Below are 22,708 nucleotides of genomic sequence, written 5' to 3'. Positions count from 1 at the left end.
GTTAACTGGGCACAGCAGTGGCAAATGGAATTCAACCTGGAAAACAGTGAGGGAATGCACTTGAGGAGAGTTAACAAGGCAAGGGACTGCATTACGAATAGTAGGCACCTGGAAAGTACAGAGGATTGGAAGGACACTGATGTGCACGTACACAAGCCTCTGCGGGTAACAGGACAGGTACATAGGTGTTCAAAAGGCCCATGGGATACTTGCACTGATTATCTGAGGCACAGGGTACAAGAGCAGGGAGGCTATGGGGCAAGTCTCAGTGTTTCTCTCCAACAGAAAAAAAAATTGTCTACATTTACTAGAACAATCACAACGTAAATTTCAGCAAGGCAGGTCAAGACAGGGACATGGAGAAAACTTTGTATTCCCAGAGTTAATCCATTCTTACCGGAGATGAAACAGGATTAAAATTGGGTTGATTCCAAGAGGTTCCTGGAGTTTGGATATACTGACTGCGTTTGAGCTTCATCCTCCTATTCTGATACCATGTCTTAACCTGAAATGAAGATGAACAAGGAATTCATGACATTGATGTTCATTGCTTCACTTTTTTCAAAAAACCTGTGCCAGTTTCTTTGAAAGGGCAATCAAATTATTTCCAATTCCCTTGACCTGAAATATTTGTTTGGCCAGAAAACTATTCATCTAATACCCCTCTCCAAAGAACAATTAAATCAGATTCCTTCCTCTAATAAAACCAAAATACCATTGATGCTGGAAATCTGAAATAAAAAAGAAATTGCTGGAGACACTAAGCAAGTCTGGCAGCATCTGTGGATAAAGAAACAACATGATTCCTGTTCAAGATCTGGCTCCTCCTAACCTACCCTGATTCCCAGACAGGTTAACCACCTTGCTCCACCTCAGCCTAAGCAGTCCCCTCCCTCCACAGCCCAACCACCCTTTTCCTTCCTCATCCCAGCCACCACACTAACTACCCTTCCTTTTCTATCTCCCAAATACCCCCAGCTGTATAATTCACTTCCGTTGGTCTCAACGTCTCTGATACTGGCCCCGGAGGAGAACAGATTCTATAACCTCTCCAACCAATCACTGAGCTGTCCGTGCAGGAGACCGTTCAGCCCATCGGTATCCATTAGGATGGAAGGGCTGTTCTCCGCCAGACCGTGTACTTTCAGACAGGAGTCTCACTCTCTGCTCCTATTGGTGTGATCGACAGTAACCCGCACGGAGGAGCAGGTCTCTCTTACCTGTTTACAGTTCAGTCCCAGGGCGGTGGCGAGCTCTGTCCTCTCTTGTGGAGAGATATATTTTTGCCTGTGAAACCGTTGCATCAGTTTCTTTTTCTGCTCCTCGCTGAATACAGTTCGGACCCGGCTCTTGGGGGATTGTGTTTTCTTTTGCTCTTCTCGATGGTCGCTGCTGGTCACGGGGCTCGGGAGCCCCACACCTGAACCGTGCAAATCAGGACAGTGAGAACTCCAGGCACACACAGACAGAGACACACACGAAATTCTCGATCGCGGTCCCATTCATTTCTTGTCTGAGATGGGCTTGATTTACCAGGAGCACTTTCTCAGGTAAAACCATCCACCCACCAAAGAAACCAATGGATTCAGAGGCTCCCGGGGTAAATCTCGGTCATTGCTCACCTGGAGGATCCCAGTCTCCCGCCCCGGGATCTCTGAGATTCCGGGTAGATCTCACTGTAGTCCCACAGTAGGCGCTGTACCCAGGAGCTGGGGAGGACACCAACAGTTACTCACTACGTACCTTTCCCATCCTGTGAACAGCGTTAATACAACTGCTGGGCAATAACGTGTTAAAACATGTCTCTCCCTCCTTCTTCTATCCCTCTCCCCCTCCTCAACATCCATTCTCTCCTCCCTCCTTTTTACCCTCCTCATCCTCTCTCTCCCTCACTCACCTCCCCCTCCTGTTTCTCACCCTCCCCTCCCTCCCTCCACTCCCCTTTCCCATCCCTCCCCACTCCCCCTCCCTCCACTCGCTGGCCCCCCACAACCCCCCTCTCCGTCACCCTCACCCCTGTCCCACTCTACCCTCTCCCGCATTCCTCTCTCTCCTTTTCCCTGTCCCTCGCCCCTCCTGTCGTTCCGTAACCCCCCCTCTCCTCTCCCTTCCTGCCTCCCCTCTCGCTCCCTGAGGCCTCAGGAGTATCTCACTCACGCTGAGGGCTTTGATCGTCCTCTTGCACCTTCTCGCTGCCGGACAGGCTCTGACAAGAGGGGCCGAAGTCACAATCAATCCGGTTGTAGGCGAGAAATTGCCTGCTGTAGCCGTCCTCCTGTAAATCCTGCAGAAGCTGGGGATATTGCTGCTCCATTGCAGTGAGAGGGGGAAGAAGAGTCTATATGCAGGGGCTCGATCCTGTCTGTTTGGGGGAGCTCGGGTTTGTGAAGCAGCCAATGAGCAGGTTTTTATGTCCCTAGTTTTCACGCCTCACTGGCCATATCGATTCAAATGCAAACGAGCGGCGGCGAAGGTGTGGAATATGCTTCAGGTATCAGCAGTTTCTGAATGTTTACATTAATCTCCTCAAATCTCCAACTCCTTAGATTCCACACGCATAGAAGTTGCTGGAAAAGCTCAGCAGGTCTGGCAGGATCTGTGAAGATAAAATCAGAGTTAACGTTTCGGTTCCGGTGACTGAGGAATTTCTGAGGAAGAGTCACTGGACCCGAAACTCTGACTTTATCTTCACAGACGCTGCCAGACCTGCTGAGCTTTTCCAGCAACTTCTGTTTTTGTTACTGATTTACAGCATCCATAGTTCTTTCGGTTTTCCTTACGTTCTTGTTCGTTTTACAAACGCAATTGCCGAAATTAGAAATGCATAATTCGGACTTTTGATAGTCACGGAGAACTTCATTTTAAAACAAAACGGATTGCATTCGGCGTTAATAATAATACTGATTAGAAAAACAAGCGGTGAGGAGAAACCCTCTCCTAAATAGTGGGTTAGAATAGAATAGCCTTTATTGTTAGCCCCCCAGAGGCAGTGCAGAAAACAAATAGCAGAAGTAGGCCATTCAGCCCATCAAATATGCACCAGCCATGAGATAATGGTTGATCTGGTCATCCTCAACTCCACTTTCCTGCCTTATCCCCATAACCATTGATTTCCCCTCTGAGAAAGGTTCTCTTGCCCGATGGGAGAAGTTGTTCTTTGGCAATGGTTGCTGGAACTACAATTGACTCATGTCTATAATACAGACCCAACTACATTGTTAGTGGACAATGATAAAGAACTTTGGCTGATTCCTCCTTTATCTCACAAATCCAGGTTGACGATAGAAATGTGGAGCAAAGAATGAGGCCATTCAGCCCACTGTTTCCATGCTGTCCAACAAGGTGCCAACCAGTAATCCCACCTTTCAGTTCTTAGTCCAGTGTGATATGGTGCTTGAGAGATAGTAGGAACTGCAGACGCTGGAGAATCTGAGATAACAAGGTGTAGAGCTGGATGAACACAGCAGGCCAAGCAGCATCAGAGGAGCAGGAAGGCTGATGTTTCGGGTCTGGACCCTGATGAAGGGTCTAGGCCCAAAACGTCAGCCTTCCTGCTCCTATGATGCTGATATGGTGCTTGGTTTTGTTTACATAAACACATCGCAATAAGCTTTCTGGCACAAAAACAGAAATTTCTGGGAATAAACTGAGCAGGTCTGGCAGCATCTGTGGAGAGAAATCAAAAATTCATATTTCAGGTCCAGTAACCCTACATCAGAACTACAGACGCGAACCAATTTTAACCACAGCAACCATTGCCAAAGAACAACTTCTCCTATACACCAATAAAAATTTAATCTGTGAGAGGGGAATCAAGGGTTATGGGGAAAAGGCAGGAAAGTGGAGTTCAGGATGATCAGATCAACCATGATCTCATTGAATGGTGGTGCAGACTTGATGGGCTGAATGGCCTATTTCTACTCCTTTGTCTTCTGCACTGCCTCTGACGGGCTAATCCAATGTGCAGAATGAGTTTCTCCATGCCATATATTTTTGTAATCTAGGTCAATATTCTTAAAGCCAAGAGTACAATTTTAAAATAAAGTTCTCCTTGTCACCGTCAAAAGGCCAACATATGTATTTCTGAAGAAGGGTCACCAGACCCGAAACATTAACTCTGTTTCTCTCCACAGATGCTGCCAAACCAGCTGAGTTTTTCCAACAATTTCTGTTTTTGTTTCTGATTTTCAGCATCCTTTGCTTTTCCAATCCTGTTGACACCTTGCGGTCCTTTCAATGGTGAGAGATGGATTCACACTAAAGGTCAGAGTTCTAACTTTGCTCTTTTTCTTCAGCCTGTCACTCAAAGTATTTTTCACATTTGGCCCATTTGTCAAATTGTTTTAAATCTGCAGTGAGAAATAAAACTTGTAAATTCAGCAGATTAGCCAACGTCTGTGTAGAGAAAACGAGAGAGCTGGTCTCCTCTGAATCGATATGAAACAACAATAAAAGAGAAACACTCAGCTGCTCTGTTAATATTTGTGGAGAGAGAAAAACCAAGTTCATATTTCAGGTTGATAACATTTCATTAAGATTGGGGAAAATGTTAAGAGTATGAATATTCTAAGCGGTGGCTGGTGAAGCTCAGGGTAAGGTTTGTCACAGGATAAGAGTTGTCGAATCTGCAGTTCAGATTCTGTCAGGCTTAGATTCATTAGAACTGAAAATTATCGGGTGGTTCTGAATCCCCAGTTGCAAAGTCAAAACAATACAACACAGGAGGCCATTTAGCCCAATGTGCGTGTATATGCTCTTTGAAAGATCTATCTGATTAATCCCACTTCCTGGTCTTCCCCAGGTGAAAAATCTCCCCTTTAAGTATTTCTTCACTTCCTTTTAGAAGTTACAATTGAAAAGAATAACTTCTGTAGGATAACAGAACTTTAGTCAGTAAGCGGGGGATCAAGGGTTACAGGGAAAAGGCAGGAAAGTGGAGTTCAGGATTCGCAGATCATCCATGATCTCGTTGAATGGTGCAGTTGAATTGATGGGCTGAAAAGTCTACTTCCGTTCTTATGTCTTATTGACTAACCTGCAGCAAAATATTCCCTGCAAAGATTCAACATCTTGTCACATCATTAGCACAAGGTTGGGTGTTAGATCCATCATAAACTCTTTACTGAATTGGCTGCAGATCCTATTAATCAGTCAACACAAGTGCATCCAGTTTTAAACTTAACCCTGAGCTTAGTGAGGTCATCATTGTAACTCTTCAGCACACTCAGTTTCTCAGTCTCCTTTATGCTATTCCAGTGATGCTAAACAGAAGCTCGAAGTCACACAACACCAGGTTGTAGTCCGACAGGTTTGTAAGTGTGTTAGTTCAAATAAACCTGTCAGACTATAACCTGGTGTTGTGTGACTTCTGATCTTGTCCACCCCAGTCCAACACCTGCACCTCCACATCATCGGTAAACAGAAGTTAGAGAAACATCATGTTTTATTTCAGATTAGGTACTGCACAGCCTCCTTGGCAAGAGGAGTTCAATTCTAGATCATGGCAATTGCTCCAAAACCCTCTAGAGCTGTGTTGGAAACATATCCGATGTTTACAGAGTCCCCAGACCTATTTCTTTCTCTTCATTTGCTCCATTAGCATTGCCTTCTGTTGTGTATCGTCATCCCTGCATTATCTCTGCCTCTACCATCTCACCAATCTACCATTTTCTTTTCTAACCTCATTTCCTTGCACTGTTTATAACTCAAAATACCTAACTTTTTTCCAGCTATGAGGAACTCTTAATCCTGGTTCTCCCTCCATGAACGTTGTCATGAGTCGAGTCTTTATAATTTTTAATGTTCAAACAGATTAGACAGCTGGGAGTTTGCTGCACCTAAAATTAATTTGCTTCAAAGTAGTCCATGGGCTGTGAAGCATTTTGGGACATGCTGAGGTAATGGAAGGTGCTACAGCAATGGAAGTTTCCAAGGACAGTTTGAACGTTTGACTGTGCAGAGCAATTTAATTAGAGTTACACAATGACTCAGATGGAATCTTTCAGCTTTATTGAAGTCTTTAACCATCATTTTGTTAACAATACAGGAAAGGTTTAAAAATATGGAATATTTAAATCCGACTCAAGTTGACTATTACAACAGATGCCCCATGCTGTGCCAGACTGTGTCCAATGATGATGGGCCAGATTGGAACAATGACAGTTTCATGGTCAGTTATAGAAATTCACATGGAGATGCCATGGAGCCGGTGCCAGCTGATAGGAGTTTCCTCACTTCCTCATACCCAACACAAAGCTGCAAGGTCAGAGGGCCACCATTGGTGGGTGCCAGGAATGAGTCACTGTTGGCAGCTCTCAGATTATAAACAGCCAGCCAGACCTAGTGTAATCAATGATCACTGACCAGAAGAACATTTAAAATAAGGACAACCTGATTACAAATTAAATGATTTTTCCTAAAAGTTTGCTTTTTGCAATTTCATTCAGAAATGTAAAAATATAATTAGATTAAAACATAAATGCAATCCCTTCCAGAATGGTTCGACTAAGCTTTGGGAAACCTTTGGAATCAGTGTCAAATATGGCGGAGAACACAGAGCATATTTCCTGACGGTCGAGGGAAGAGTCTGTCCACAGGATCTGCAATGAAAGAAAGCAGGGCCGGGTCTTAATGCATCTCTGTGCAGTGAGAGCTGCTTTTTGGAGTGCAAGAACTCACCTCTGCAGCCTAATGACACCTATTACTAGGAATGTGGCAATCAAAAGGTTATTTTTTTCAGCCAAATAGGGGCTCTAGGAAATTATAACTTTTTCATGATGAAGTTCATCCCCTGCAGGTTTGATCACCTCATATGGCAGGCCCTGCTGGAGGTACGGAGGCCCAGGCAAGGCTTGCTGCAGTGAGAAATCAAAGTGTTGCACTGGGATGGTGTGACTGTAGGATGTCGCTGGGAGTTTCATTTGCTTCAGCTCTGGCCGAGAAGAGAGTGCAATAGCTTCTTTCTTGATGGAAAAGTTGACAGACTGATTGGTGTACTGCAACTCACTTTTGATAACTGTGGATTGGAACTTGCCCAGATTTGGATATACAGGACCTGCACTGGGCCAGTGCTTGTCAGGAGATGGCACCAGATGCCTGGGCAGCAGATGTGACAGTGAATAGCTGGTAAACTGTTGCTTCATATTATCCATTGGTTTCCCATAAACCACCGAGTTATTCTGTGAAGAGCAAGAAAGAAAACTAGTGTAAATACAACAGAAATCAAATACAATTTGTCTTATTTCATTTTTTAAAATCTATGCTCTAATCTAACGTTATCCCAGACCTCAATTTGGTTTTGTTCTTGCTTCCAATCTCCCATCTTTCACTTGTTTAATTCTTTTTATTTCAAAAATATACTTTATTCATAAAAATATCTTTATATACACATATAGTCACTAAAGCAGTTTGGTCCTGTACAGTAGCACATGATGGAACAAACAAGCATTGGAGTTTGACTCACTTGTTTAAAATCTACACAAACATTTTCCTGGGGCACAGACCTGAAAATGTTATCAGATTCTGCCAGACTGGAGTCATTCAGAGCATTGTCTCTTTTAATTTATGATTTCTACCCTGCCCGAGAACACACTTGGGAAGAAAGAATACAGGCTAGTTTGTTAGAATAATTTAAAATTTGGGGAAAGGGTGGTTCGTATTTCACATCTGCTGGGAAATTCATGATTGAGAAACAGTGAAGGAATTATCAGTTCTTCTGGTTTTTATTAAGGAATTATCAGTTGCTGTTTAGAACAAGATTAGGACCAATCAGAAAAAAATTATCTTTGTACAGTTTCTGGTGTGCATGGAGATTGAAGCAGACTGTATCATTCAATAGAAAAAGTGCTGAAGATCACAGCGGGTCTGGCAGCATCGACGGAGAAAAAGCAAGCTAACGTTTTGAGTCTAGATGACTCTTCATCAGAGCTGAAATGAAGTGTGGAGAAGGCAGCATTTATGCTATAGTGGGGTGAGGGGCAAGGTTGCAGTGCAGGGGGAGAAAGGATGTTGATAGGTAACTATTAAATGTTGAAATCTGAACTGGAAACACTCAGCAGGCCAGGCCTGTAGCAAGGGAGACAAAGAGGAGGCTGGAAGAACACAGCAAGCCAGGCAGCATCTGGAGGAAAGAAGCAGTCAACGTTTCAGATATTACCCTTTTTCAGGATTGCAGTAGGGTTATACCTTTCTTACTGAATTCTTACTGAATTCTTACTGAACAGAATTTTATCTGCAGAAAGTTTATCTCCTATGTTCACAATTTGCTGAGCAATTTACATTTTTAGCAAAGTTCACAAATTATGTAGAAGGAAGACAGGGTTGAAAGAGCAAAGACCTGCTCCCAAAAACACAACCTTCCAGTGAAAAACAGTGCCTGGTGAATTCAGTTAGTGCATACGAACAAATTAATTTAGAGCAGAAACAGGCTATACTGCCCCTCAATAACATCAGTCATCCACATGCTCATCTCGTCTCAATAAGATTACCTGAGGACAGCAGTGGGATTTAAATCTACAGCCCCAACAGAATAGTCTTAATTCAGCAATTTAGAATGTTTGACCACGTTATCACTAACTATACATTAATTCACCTGAGACAGGTCTGCTTGAAGGAAGCTAATTTGAGTGCTGGCAGTTGGTTCCTTTAGAAGACGTTTCACCTTCATGCGACGGTTCTGAAACCACGTCTTCACCTAAGAAAAAAGAAGTATTTTTAAATAGAAAGTCTTAGTGCTTCAGAGCACTCCCAGAGCATCAGAAAGCCTGCATTAGCTGGTACACAGTCACAACTCGGTCATCCTAGGGCAGGAACAAACATTAAAGACACTGGTTAAACACCCCCGATGAGAAAAATAGTGAGGAGAGACATGTTGTTAGAAAAAACAAGGCAAAACAAAATAAAAATAAATATTACGCCAGGTAGAGGAAAGCCAGGGAGTGCGCTGAGCTGATGAAATCTTGCAGAGATACGACAGGCCAAATGGCCTCATTTGTTTGTACTGAATAAAAAAACGATTACAACAGAGTGCAAGGGGGTGACATCCAGAAGGGTTAGGGACAGGCATTTTGGGTTTTCAAGCCTACTTTGCCATTCAAGAAGATTGCGGCTGAAATTTGACGTCAAGTTGACTTATGTCTCAAAAGAAATCTCAGCATCCTGGTTAAATAAACTCAGCAGCTGATTAATCACAATTCTGAGGGTAGCTAATCCCATAAACACACAATCCTCTGAGTAAAGAAATGCCTCCTCTTCCCACTTTGGAATGACTAGCCCATTTGAGACTATTCCCACCTGTGTCCTGACTCTGCCCCCCACCCAGACTTGATGGGCTGAAGGGCCTTTCCTGCGCAGTATGACTTTATGACTCCCAGCCAGTTCCAGGCTCCACAGCTGAGAGAAATAACCCCTCAACATCTCCCCCATCAGGTTCAGCAAGGATTTAATGTAAATTAACCCTGTACCTTTTGGGTCAAGAGACTATTTTCTCAGGCATAAAATTTCTACAGTTACCCATCTCAAGAGACATCTAAAATTTCAAAGGTAATTTCAGCTGAAGTTTAGTGAAACCACAGAAGAAACTAGGAGTGGAAAATAGCAATATGCACTTTTTTATAAATCTGCAAGAGGAATTTTATTTTCAGGCTTTAACTGCAAGACAGCATCTCCAGTGATGCAGCACCAAGTTCCAGACTGGAGTAGTGGTTCAATTCTATACTGGGGCTGGGACCTGAAGCTATACCATTTAGGCAATGGTTTGCAAAGCCTCTGGCCAGCTCAACCACCTTGACGAGAGGAAGCTCCCAGTGCAGGCCTCAGGTCCTGAGCAGCTCATTAGCAGAACAAAGGCAGCAGTGGCTCCAACAAGTCTAGCTGGAGGAAGGTGTGAAAGATTTGGACAATCACAGCTGTACTATTCACAGGGTTTTGCCATTAACACTCTATTTATACATCTTTAACCTGGGGTACATTACAAAAAAGCAGTTTTCATGTAACACAGCCTGAGTACAAAGACCACATCATAATAGGAATGAGTCAGAATTACGCATCAACTCATGAAAAGTCACATCCCAGAAGTTTCAGCCTCTTGCTCAGTTACATCGCATTGTTCTCCATAATGGGATCAGCATTTTTACAAAAAAACAGAAAACATTCAGTAGGCCAAGCAGCATCTGCTCATTATGCAAAGGATACTGGAGGCAGGTAAAGGTAAAAGCGAAATGCTGTGGATTCTGGAAATGAACTGCAAAGTGACCAAGTCAAGCTAGCAAAACAATGCAGCAGATGGAATTTAATAGAAGTTCAATCACCCCAAGACAGCCATCATAGGATGCAAGTTTACTTACAGGTTGAGCAACAGAAAAATGGGTCTAAACCTGCCTTAAATAGGGGCAATGAGAGGGCTTAAAAGCAGAGCTAGCTAAAGGAGACCGGCCAACCAGGTCAAGGGACAGACCAATACAGACAAAGTGGTAAACATTTACAGGGTTAATTACCATGAAGGACTCTGCTTCTCAACCTCTCCCCTCACCTGAGACGTGGTGATCCTTGGGTTAAACTCTAATGAGAGAGTAGCCCTATGGTCCTGTAGGACTATGGCAACATTTCTTTCTGAATGCGCAGAATAGATACGTTCCAACAAGAAAAATGCCAAAGGGGAGACCCACCATCTGTGGCCAACTAGAATTGTTAAAATACAAAATGGATGGCAGGACAGAAGGTTTTAAAAAGTAAAGAATATCTCAAAGACTGGTGAGGAAGAAAAAGATTACCCAAGTATGACCAAAGCTGAATAAAAGTATAATGACAGGAAGCACCAGCTTCTACAGCCATTTAAAAAAAGAAAAAAAAAATTTAAAAGTGAGAATTGGTCCAATAAAAAATTAGCCTGACCTGAAAAATAAGGAAATGGCAAATGAATTGAACCAATATTTTTGGTCAATCTTCAACATACACGATACAAGTAACATCCCAGAAATTGAAAAGGAGATCATAAGACTAATAAGATATAGGAGCAGAATTAAGCCATTTAGAATCATAGAGATGTACAGCATGGAAACATACCTTTCAGTCCATGCCAATTGATTTCCCTAAATTAATCATAGAATCACTACAGTGGGGAAACAGGCCATTCGGCCCATCAAGTCCACACCAACCCTCCAAAAAACACCCCACCCAGACCCCACCCCCTACCATATCCCCGTAACCCTGCATTTCCAATGGCTAACCCACTACCCTGCACATCCCTGGACACTATGGGCAGTTTAGCACGGTCAATCCACCCTAACCTGCACATCCCTGGGCACTACAGGCAGTTTAGCACGGCCAAACCACCCTAACCTGCACATCTTTGGACTGTGGGAGGAAACCTAGTCCCATTTGCCAGCTTTTGACCCATATCTCTCTAAAACTTTCTTATTCATTTGGCACCAAGTGTCCTCATGCACGAATCACAAAAGGTTAGTATGCAGGTACGGCAAGTAATTAGGAAAGCTAATAGAATGTTATTTATTGAAAGTTGGATGAAATACAGAAGAGGGAAGGGATGTTTCAGTTATACAAGGCACTGGTGAGACCACATTTGACGTACTGTGGACCATCTGGACCAACAGTATTGGTCTCCTCACAAAGGGAAAAATATAAGCACTTCAGAGAAGGTTGACTGATTTAACACCTGAAATGGGGTGGGTGGAGTCTTACGAGGAAAGAACATAAAAACATAAGAACTAGAAGCAGGAGAAGGCCGTCCGGCCCTTCGAGCCTGCTCCGCCATTCAATAAGATCATGGCTGATCTTTTCGTGGACTCAGGTCCACTTACCCACGTTCTCACCGTATCCCTTAATTCCTTTATTGTTCAAAAAAAATCTACCTTATCTTTAAAAACGTTTACTGAAGTAGCATCAACTACTTCACTGGGCGAGGAATTCCATAGATTAACAACCCTCTGGGTGAAGAAGTTCCTTCTCAATTCAGTCCTAAATCTGCTCCCTCTAATCTTGAGGCCATGCCCTCCTGTCCTAGCTTCACCTGCCAGTGGAAACATCCTCTCTACTTCTATCTTATCTATTCCCTTCATAATTTTATATGTTTCTATAAGATCCCCCCTCAATCTTCTGAGTTCCAATGAATATAATCCCAATCTACTCAGTCTCTCCTCATAAGCCAACCCCCTCAACTCCAGAATCAACCTAGTGAACCTCCTTTGCACCCCCTCCAGTGCCAGTACATCATTTCTCAAGTAAGGAGACCAGAACTGCATACAGTACTGCAGGTGTGGGTGGCCTCACCAGCACCTTGTACAGCTGCAACATAACCTCTCTGCTTTTAATCTCAATCCCTTTAGCAATGAAGGACAAAATTCCATTTGCCTTTCTAATTACTTGTTGTACCTGCAGACCTACCTTCTGTGATTCATGCACAAGGACATCCAGGTCCCTCTGCATAGCAGCATGCTGCAACTTTTTACCATTCAAGTAATAATCCTTTTTACTATTACTCCTACCAAAATGTATGACTTCACATTTATTTACATTGTATTCCATTTGCCAGATCTTTGCTAATACTTTATCCTTAACGCCATGCATCCTTATCTTATGCAGTAGCCTCTAGTGCGGCACCTTGTCGAAGGCCTTTTGGAAATCTAGGTACAAGGCTGGAAGGTTGGAGAAATGGAATGTAATGTGGGGAAATGTGAGGTAGTGCTCTTTGGGATGAAGAAAAGAAGAGACAAATATTATTTAAAGAAAGAAAGACTGCAAAAACCTACAGAATAGGGATTTGGAATCACAAGTATTAATCACAAAAAGAAAGCTGACGTTTCAGCTTTCCTGCTCCTCTGATGCTGCTTGGCCTGCTGTGTTCATCCAGCTCTACACCTTGTTATCTCTGGTTATGGAGAGGTCATCTTACGAGAAGTGGTTGAGTAGATTGGGCCTGTATTCATTGGAGTTTAGAAGAATGAGAGGTGACCCTATTGAAACTTACAAGATTTTTAGGGTAAATGTGGAAAGGTTGTTTCCCCTTGTGGGAGAGTCTAGGTGCAAAGGATATAGTCTCAGAGTAAGAGAATGCCTATTTGAAACAGAGATGAGGTGGAGCTTCTTCTCTCAGAGGGTAGCAAATCTGTGGGATTCTTTACTGCCGAAGACTATTAAGGTTGGGTCATGAAGTATTATTCAAGGCTGAGAGACAGATTTTTGATCAGTAAGGGTATCAAGGGTTATGGGAAAAAGCAGGAAAGGTGGAATTGAGGATTATCAGGTCAGCCATGATCTCATTAAATAATGGAGCAGACTCAGAGTTTGAAAAGTTAAGAGGTGACTTAATTGAAATATACAAGTCTGTACTCGGTCAGTCTACATACAACTCCAGACCCACAGCAATGTGGTTGACTCTTAATTGCCCTATGAAAGGCATTTCATCCATTGTATTTGTGCCAGCTCTCTGCAGAAGTCATTCACCTAGTAATATCTTTTTCGCATCACAACTCCCACACAAAACGCTGCTGACCAATTACCAGTTACCTTTAATTTTCTATCAAGTGATCACATGTCTGCATAATTTACAAACAGTAAGAAAGTCTAAATGAAGCCCAAGTCTAAATGAATACCCCACACAAGACACACATTTAGGACTGGCAGCAAAATCCAAAGGCATATTTAGGGAAAACAACAATCACATTTGAGGCAGTTCACTTTATTTGATCCCTGGGAGTAGGGTTTGTGGACCAATACGCCCTCTAGAGATAGCACAGTGTGGGGCTGGAGGAGCACAGCAGGCCAGGCAGCATCAGAGGAGTAGGAAAGTTGACATTTTGGGTCAGGACCCTTCTTCAGAAATGGGAGAGGGGAAAGGGAGCTCTGAAATAAATAGAGAGAGGAGGGGTATTTCAGAGGTCCCTTCCCCCTCCCCCATTTCTGAAGAAGGGTCCTGACCCGAAACGTCAACTTTCCTGCTCCTCTAATGCTGCCTGGCCTGCTATGTTCCTCCAGCTCCACACTATATTATCACTGACTCCAGTATCAGCATTCTTACTATCTCTGAGTGAGTTAATACTTCCTCAAGGATGTGCAGCCATTGGGAGGTTCCACACATGCCAATCAATGTGATACACATTGGCTTCTGTTTGCACATGCCATTACCATGAATTGTCTTTGGAGAAAAAGTATTGCAGCGGTGAGTTGAAAGTGGGGTTGGATGGAGAGCAAGGGATAGTTGGGGACGTGGAACAGGGTCTTCTTTGACTAACAGTTGCACAAGCTAGGTCTAACCCCTTGGAGTTTCCAGGCACAAGAGGTGATTATATTGAAAAATAAAAGATCCAGAAAGGACATGATAGGATGGACACAGAGGATGTTTTCCTTGAGGGAGAAGCTGGAACCAGGCAACAAAGGTTTGAAAATAAGGGGTCACTAACAAGACAAAGTGAAAATAAGTCATTTCTCTCAGAGTCTTTGGAACTGTCTCCCCTAGAAAGTAGATTCATTGATTTTCTTTTAAGGCAGAGATATACAGGTACTTGACCAATAAGAAAGTTAAAGGGTATGGGGTGGACAGGACAGACATGATTTTATTAAATGATGGGGCAAGCCTGAGAGGCCAAATGGCTTATTTTTCTCCTAATTCACATGTTCACAGAAAGAATCGGAAGTTTGTCTCCTCTGAGGGTACACATTACCTGCTGACTGGTCAGTCCTATTGCATTTCCCAGCTCTTGCTGCTCTGATGCAGTGAGATATCGCTGCAGCTGGAAACGCTGTTGGAGAACCCGCAGTTGCTCAGCACTGAAGATTGTCCGACCTTTGTACTTCCTTGATATGGATTCTTCAGTCAATTCCCTCTCCTCTACAGAATGTAACCAGGAATCTCCACGGGCATTGAGCCTTTCCAAATCATCCTGGGAGTCTGCCTCAGATGGGGTAGTGTTGGAGGCTGCAATGAATAAAGATAAATTCCTTGAAAACTATTTCCAAACTGTAGCATTTAACACATCTTCAAAATTAAATACAAGATTCCTTCCCCACCCGCACCAAATTGTCAGGCTGCGTGTTCAACATCTAGGACAATAGAAAAACTGCCAGCAGTAAATATTAGGTAAGCTGCATACCTCCACCACTGACTCAGAGTCATATAACACAGAAACAAGGCCTTTGGCCTAAATCATCCGTGCCGACCAAGTTTCCTAAATTGAACTAGTTCCAATTACCTGTGTTTGGCTCATATCCCCCTAAATCTTTCCTATTCATCTACATATCCAAATGGCTTTTAAGTGTTGTAATTGTACCCATCTCCACTATTTCCTCTGGCAGCTTATTCCATATACATACCACCCTCTTGTGTGAAAAAGTTGCCCCTCAGGATCCTTTTAAATCTTTCCCCTCTCACCTTAAAACTATCCTCTCTAGTTTTAGACTCCCCTGTCTTAGGGAAAAGACCTTGGCTATTCACTTTATCGATGCCCTTCATGATTTTATTAACCTCTATAAGGTCACCCCTCAGCCTCCCACGGTCCAGGGAAAGAAGTCCCAGCCTATCCAGCCTTTCCTTACAACTCAAAGCCTCCAATCTCGGCAACCTTCTTGTAAATCTTTTTGTTGCACCTTTTCCAGTTTAATAGCATCCTTCCCACAGCAGGATGACCAGAATTGTATGCAATAATCCAAATGTAGCCTTACCAATGTCTTGTACAGTTTTAACAGCTCGTGTACTCAATGTTCTGACTGATGAAGGCAAGTACGCCAGGTGCTTTCTTCACCACTCTACCTGTGATGCCACTTTCCAGGAACTATGTACCTGCACCCCTAAGTCTCTCTTTTTGACAACACTCCCTAGGGCTCGACCACTAACTGTGCAAGTCCTGCCCTGGTTTATCTTATCGAAATACAATGCTTCAGATTTATCTGAATTAAACTCCATTTACCATTCCTCAACACACTAGCCCAGGTGATCAAGATCCCATTGTACTCATAAACAAAATTCTTCACTGAGAGACTCCATCTCTTTCAGAGAATTATCTTGAGGATGAACCAGGCCATTTATGATTGGGTGTCAAATGTCCATGAGCCAATTTCCTAACCACATGTCCATGATCATCACCAAGTATCCCTCTATCAGTTCCATAACATCCCTGTCTGTGTATCTGTTTCAATTCTTTCTGTCGTTGAAACCCTCATTCACTTGTTTCCTATGTTACCTCCAGTCTCAACATTTCCAATATTTTGCACAAAAGATGCATACTATTCTATCCACACTCTTTCCATTTGCACTTAAGCAAAACTCTGCTACCTGTATCTTAATCCATGCCAAGGCCTGTTCACACACTTCACTTCCAGCAGCCGCACTTGCCAGCCCAGAGTGTAATTAACAATTAGCCTCAGTTTCAGATGACAAATTTAATGTCTGGGATACAATGACAAAAGTAGGGAGATCAGAAGTGATGGCTTCCAAAATTGAGTAGCCTTCGTCTCAATCTAGGCTCATTGAGCAAGGCAGGAACCTGTGTATGCTGGGACCTCACTGCAGTCAGTTCCTGTCCTTGGGAGAGAACTGAGAAAACAGGAGGAAGGTAGCATCAAAACTTTGTACCTGCATTAAAAACCTACAAGGTTACATGCCAAGTGCTGGAACATGGAATTAGAATAGATAAACGTTCAATGGCCAGTGTAGACAAAATGGGCCAAAGGGTCTCTTTCTGTCCTGCAGAAACATTTGTGACTCTAGCACTGCAACCTTCAAGTTTTCAGAAGAATGTTGTTTTCAGATTTGCTAGCCCTAGCTTGTGGTATCTGTCTGATCAGAGCTGCTTCAAAAGTAGCCCAGTCCAGAATATACAATATGCAGAACTCAGGCTCATGAGCCCTTGCTGCGTGGATTTCATATGTTCCTTACCCACAACTGCAGAGGGTCCTGTTGTTACTTCTTTCACCACAAAGGCCATGTCACTGGTCTCAGCAAAGTTTCTTTGTACTGAAGAATATTCATATCCATAACCTCCAATAGATCCCAGAGATGCACCAGCTACACAAAACATGACACACATTTGTCTTAATCCAGGATACTTAGGCAGCAATATCAAAAGTCCCTAATGTTGCTCAACGCCATAGATCCTTTGCATCTCTACAACTTTTTCATTCAGGCAAATATTTTATCCACAAATTTGCGCTTTTCCTTCTGGAAGTGAGAATTGGGGGTTGGTAAACTAGAGACATTGCAGGCCAGTATCAACATTTCACAGGGGTTGAAGGACCTTAAGATATTTAATATGGTTACAAAGATTAGATACATACGATTTGTTGTTGTCTGGTCACTCTAAGTGACAATGAGAATCAGCAAGGCAATAGTTCCACATACTCTCTGGTCGAGGCAATTGGATACCAAACACTTACTATCTTGCCCTCATTACCCTTGGGCACTAGGACTAAAGTCAATCAGCACTAAAGAGGTCCTTCAGCCCATCGAGTCTGCACCTACCTAATTTCTGCCCAGGTTAGGGATGGAGGTTGTGATCATTGGATCAGCAAATTGAAGATCCAATGCTTCACCATCAACACTTTTTACAATGCAATGATACAATTGTGGGATTTGGGATCCCGTAAACTAATTATTATTGTCATCAACAGGAAAATTCTCACTGGAGAAGAATAACAGGTACCCAATGCTGCTCATCAGTGGCTTGATTGGAAATGCCTCAAACTGTCCAACTCCTAATCCTTTGGATAAAACAAAGTTCTGCAGATGCTGGACTGTTGAAACAAAAAGAGAAATAAAAATTGCTGGAGAAACTGCCAGACTTGCTAGGTTTTTCTAGCAATTTCTGTTTATGTTTCTAGCTCTGCAGGGTGGATTGAATCAAGGCATACTAAGGGAGGTACCACCCTGCTACAGGTGCTACCTTTTATGAGAGACGTTGATAGTCCGTGGCACCACTGGAAGAGTAGGACAGCACCCTCATCAATATTTAATAAGGAATGTTCGAAAGATCTATTTAGATGTTAGAAGACTTTTTCATTACATATCCCAAGAAACTCTGGGATAAAGGTCGGGTAGCAGGTTGAAGGGAAAAATTGAGCAGCATGAATAAATATTCAAGAAGGAAAATGGGCTTATAATTATAGCCATGATTCTCTGAGACCTGTTCTTTTGGGTGAAAATTATTAGAGTGCAATAGGAAGGAGGATGACGGTTTAAATATTCACCTCCGAACAGATACTTAAACATAGAAGGACAAAGTTTACAATTTAGAAATAAGGACAATATTGAGGCCAGTTATTTTACTGGCACAGTTTTAATTAAAACCCATTATCAAAAGTGACAGTGTAGGATTACACCAGGATGATACTACCAATGGGAAATAATAGCTACAAAGTTCCACTGATGGTTGGGGAATGAAGAAGGCTGACAGAATGAAGAATGTTGATAGAACGGGCAGGAAAAGACTAGTGGCAAGTCAGAGACCAAGAGCCAAATTAAAGTTGCAAGTAAGCTTGAATAGTGTGTCAGGAGAGAAGACATTGCATTATTGGTATGTGGGCATCACATGATCTGCAGCAGCATTTATTGCTAATCCCTTATTGTCCTGATTGGGTTGCAAAGCTATTTCAGAGGGCAGTTGAGTCAACAACATTGCTGTGGGTCTGGAGTCACATGTAGACCAGATCAGGTGAGGATGGGCATATTTACTTTCCGAAAGAACTTTGGTGAACTAGATAGGTTTTTATGACAACTGACTGTGGTTACATCATGGTCACCATTAGGGCTAGCTTTTACTTCCAGATTTTATTTTTATTGAATTCAAATTTCACCATCTGATGTGATGGGATTCCAAGCCATGTCCTCACAACATTAGGGACTTTGAATGTCTACTGTAGAGGTGCGGCAAGTCTTCTGAGCTCCTTCCACAGCATGACTATGTAGGATTCTATCAGAGGTCAGCCAAGAGTAAGTATGTCTTTAAAGAGGAAACTGGATGGATTTGAAATAGCGACTGGACATGGTAACTTGATTGTGCCTTTGTAATTGGAAGACTGTTTCCAGTGGAGTCTTTGCAGACAACACAAAACCTTGCTGCTTAGTCAATTATGGTGAATGACTGGAAAAGGCCACATTCAACTATTTAGATGAACACTTGGAATGCTACAGCATACAATGCTGGAACAGGGAACTAGATTAGGTAGATGCTTGATGACCAGCATAGACGTGATGGACCAATGGGCCTCTTTACATGCCATGTAGCTGAGAAAAATGTGATAGGCTGAGGGTGCTCTCTTGTGAAGAAAGAGACAGGTGGCATGATTGAGTCCTGTTTCCCTTAGCAGAGGGCTCAGTGACCCAGGAGTGGAGGGAAGGGGGTGGGGGGGAACATATTTAAAGTGACTGACAGAAAGAATCGAGTAGAGATGAGAATTTTTTTTTAATTCAGAGGGTGTTCGCCAGCTGGAACTCAGTGCCTGAAAGGGCAGCCGGGTCAGAAACCCTCAACTCAATTTAAAAAGGCATCTGGACATGCCCCTCAAACCCTGCAACCTGCAGGGGTGCAATCACATCTGGAAGTGGGATCAAGCTGCTCTCTTGGCTAGTACAGACACAACGGTCAGAGTGGCCGCTCGTTGCGCCGTAAACCTAATGGCTACGGAGATTGAGAAGACGCAACGGATAAAATGGCCTCTTTCTGACGGAGATAACACGTGTGGCGCTGGATGAACACAGGAGGTCAGGCAGTATCAGAGGAGCAGGAAAGTCGACTTTTCGGGTCTGGACCATTCTTCAGTTCTGACTCCAGTATCTGCAGTTCTTGATATCTCTTTCTGACGGAGTTGTAGAGTCACCCAGTGACAATTTGGAGAAGATAATGGACAGAGATTACAACTACACCCTCGCCCCCGGCCATCAATTAGCTTGTACCGTCATTGAGAAAAGGGAAATGGGTGAGAAACACAGTCTCCTTGTTCTGACCAGTCAAATGTTGAACATGTGCCAGTCCCAATTCTCTGAATGTAGAGATTGCAGTGCGCACACACACAGAGGAAGGGTCTAAGTGAATTCTGTCCACACTGACTCTTTTCCACATCCCAACAGTACGGGTTACACACCCAGGCGCCGCCAATGTACTGCCCACCCAATTCTTAGTTCCCTCCCTGCTCATGCTTAACAAGTCAGGAGGGGAATGAGCCGTGCCCAGTACAGGGACGATGGGCTGAGCAGCCTCCTCCACTGCCGGCAAGGATGAGGGAGGGGAGGGGAGGGGAAGTTGCACACTGACTGTCAGAGAGGATCTCGGTTTGATCCGGGTAGTGGGTCAGGCCCAGTAAATCCCAGCAGTCAGGACAATGCAGCCGATATTCACCAGCCTAACGCATCCAACTGCCTGTATCCCAATGTAGAGAGCATCGCGGAGATTAGAGCGACGTATCATGGGGCTATTCGGCCCACCGTGATTATGCCGGCCCTTTCAAAGAGCCAATCCTGTTGGAAGAGGAGGGATTTTTTTTTCCCCGATTCCCGTATGAAAAGTTGCTGATTGGATGTTCCCAGTCGGGAGTCGTGTTGTGTATGAACCCACTCTCCCGGGGTTTCAGGCTCGGACCCCGGTTATTACTGTGCCCTTACCTGGGTTCCAAGGCTCGCCCTCCGCGTGTTGGCCTGAACTTCCCCGGAAATCCCTGGGGCTGATGTGAGTCTGGCCGCAGTTGAATGCACTCCTCCTGCAGTAACCAGCTCCCTGTCCGAAGCAGCAATCCTCCATCTCCACAGATGGCTTGGTTTGGAAGTGGAAATTCTGAGAAAGTTGGTCCATGCAGGGATCCTGAAACAGCAGAGAAAGGAGCAGAAATTCTCCCTGTGCAGTTAAACCCCACATTCAGGAGCCTCCTGTGGTGATTAGCTGGGACGATGTGTGAATCAGGCGTTAATTGGTGCTTTAGTCATGGAAATCTGCGTCGGCATTCCATGGGCAAGGATACCCTCAATTTGCAGCGAAACTGCTATCCTATACTTCCGAGATAATTCATTAATTAATCAATCCCAATGAAGGTTTAAATCACTACACTGACTCTCAGTAGGAGTCATACCGGACTGGAAACCATTTCGGATTAAGACGTGGAGAGATGTGGGTGAACCTGTGGAAATCTCTGCCGCAGAAAGCGGTAGAAGCCAAAACATTGTTTTCAAGAAAAATTAACGTTAATGATTTAGATGAAGGAACTAAATGTAATATTAAGACAACAAGGTGTAGAGCTGGATGAACACAGCAGGCTGAGCAGCATCAGAGGAGCAGGAAAGCTGACGTTTCGGGTCTGGACCCTTCTTCAGAAAAGAGAAATCCGAAATATTTCCAAGTTTGCTGCGGTGGAAGGGTGAGTTGCGAGGAGGATGCAGAGGTGCTGTAGTGTGAGTTAGACAGGTTGAGTGAGGAAGCAAATGCATGACAAGTGCAGAACAATAAGAACATAGAAAAAAGTGTAGGCTATTCATCCCCTCAAGCCCACTTCATCGCTGAATGAGATTATGGCTGATCTGTGGCCTAATTCCGTATACCTGCCTTTGGCCCATATCCCTTAACAAAAATCTATTTCAGATTTAAAATTAAGAACTGGTCTAGCATCCAATGCTGTTTGTGAAAGAGAGCTCCAAACCACTGCCATCCTAATATCTCTCCTGAATGATCTGGTCCTAATTCTCAGACAAAGCCTCTTGTTCTAGAATCACCAACCAGTGGCAATAGTTTACCTTTATGTACCCTGTCTTTTCCTGTTACTGAGGATAGATGTGAGGTTTTCACATTGGTCGCAAAAATAGGAAGGCAGATTATTGTTTGAATGGCTGTGAGTTGAGAGAGGAGAACATTCAACAAGACTTGGGTGTCCTCATGCACCAGTTACTGGAAGTACTTGTGCAGGTACAGTAGGTAGTAAAAAAGCTCAGAAGGTCTGGCGGCATCTGTGAAGGAATAAACAGAATTAACCCTCATTTCTGAGGAAGGGTCACTGGACCCGAAACGTTAAGTCTTTATTCCTTCATAGATGCTGCAAGACCTGCTGAGCTTTTCCAGCAACTTTGTTTTTGTTCCTGATTTACAGCATCCGCAGTTCTTTCAGTTTTTATTTGGTAAAGAAGGTAAACTATGTTGGCCTTCATAGCAAGAGGATTTGAATACATGAATAAGGATATCTTGCTGCAATTATATAGGGAATTGGTGGGGCCACACCCAGAATATTGTGTGCAGTTTTGGTTTGCTTCCCTGAGGAAGGATGTTCTTGCTATAAAGGGAGTGCAATGAAGGTTTACCAAATTGACTTCTGGGATCACAGAACTGACATATAAGAAAGTATTGGATCGATTTAGGATTGTATTTGCTGGACGTCAGAAGAATGAGGGGGATCTCAAAGAGGAAATTCTTCTTTTATGTTTTAAATGAGTGGCCACTTATTCTTAGATTATGCCCACTGGTCCTAGACTCTCTGACAAGGGGAAACCATCTTTCCACATTCTCCCTGTTAAGTTCTCTCAGAATTTTGTACATTTCAATAACGTCATCTCTCATTCTTCCAAATTCCAATCAGTACAGGCCCACGTATGCAACCTCACCTCGTAAGACAGTCCCTCTATACAAGTTCAGCAGCACCTTGTTCCTCTTGTACTCTGTGTTCCTATTAATGAAGCCTAGGATACTGCAGGCTTTTTGAAGTGCTCTCTCGACCCCCATCCTGCCACATT

General features: G+C 43.5%; 1 protein-coding gene across 3 annotated transcripts; it reads right to left on the bottom strand.

The window, feature by feature from the left end:
- Positions 1-5,987: 5,987 nt before the first annotated feature.
- On the bottom strand, positions 5,988-20,976 carry LOC109922979 (homeobox protein HMX3-like). 3 transcript variants are annotated; one of them, XM_048620206.1, is made up of 6 exons: positions 20,603-20,638; positions 17,649-17,739; positions 16,886-17,014; positions 14,676-14,929; positions 8,591-8,692; positions 5,988-7,178 (listed from the first exon to the last, which is right to left on the bottom strand). In XM_048620206.1, exons 3-6 carry the CDS (start codon positions 16,932-16,934, stop codon positions 6,753-6,755), a joined length of 831 nt encoding a protein of 276 aa, XP_048476163.1. In that variant the 5' UTR covers positions 16,935-17,014; positions 17,649-17,739; positions 20,603-20,638; the 3' UTR covers positions 5,988-6,752. The 3 variants fall into 3 exon arrangements, with proteins under 3 accessions (XP_048476163.1, XP_020378608.2, XP_048476162.1); XM_020523019.2 differs by lacking the exon at positions 17,649-17,739 and having other exon boundaries at positions 20,603-20,976; XM_048620205.1 differs by lacking the exons at positions 16,886-17,014; positions 17,649-17,739 and having other exon boundaries at positions 20,603-20,976.
- Positions 20,977-22,708: the final 1,732 nt, after the last annotated feature.

This window comes from Rhincodon typus, chromosome 45 (assembly GCF_021869965.1).
Source record: "Rhincodon typus isolate 14 chromosome 45, sRhiTyp1.1, whole genome shotgun sequence".
Taxonomy (NCBI): Eukaryota; Metazoa; Chordata; class Chondrichthyes; order Orectolobiformes; family Rhincodontidae; genus Rhincodon; species Rhincodon typus.
The sequence above is the reverse complement of the archived record's forward strand: the minus strand, read 5'-3'. Positions and strand labels throughout refer to the sequence as shown.

Coding starts and splice junctions, on each gene's coding strand:
- LOC109922979 (XM_020523019.2), bottom strand. CDS start 20,852: ATGTGGGGTTTAACTGCACAGGGAGAATTTCTGCTCCTTTCTCTGCTG. Junction 8,693..14,675: donor TAGGACTGACCAGTCAGCAG/GTAATGTGTACC, acceptor CTTTTTTCTTAG/GTGAAGACGTGGTTTCAGAA. Junction 7,179..8,590: donor TTCAAGCAGACCTGTCTCAG/GTGAATTAATGT, acceptor TGCTCTTCACAG/AATAACTCGGTGGTTTATGG.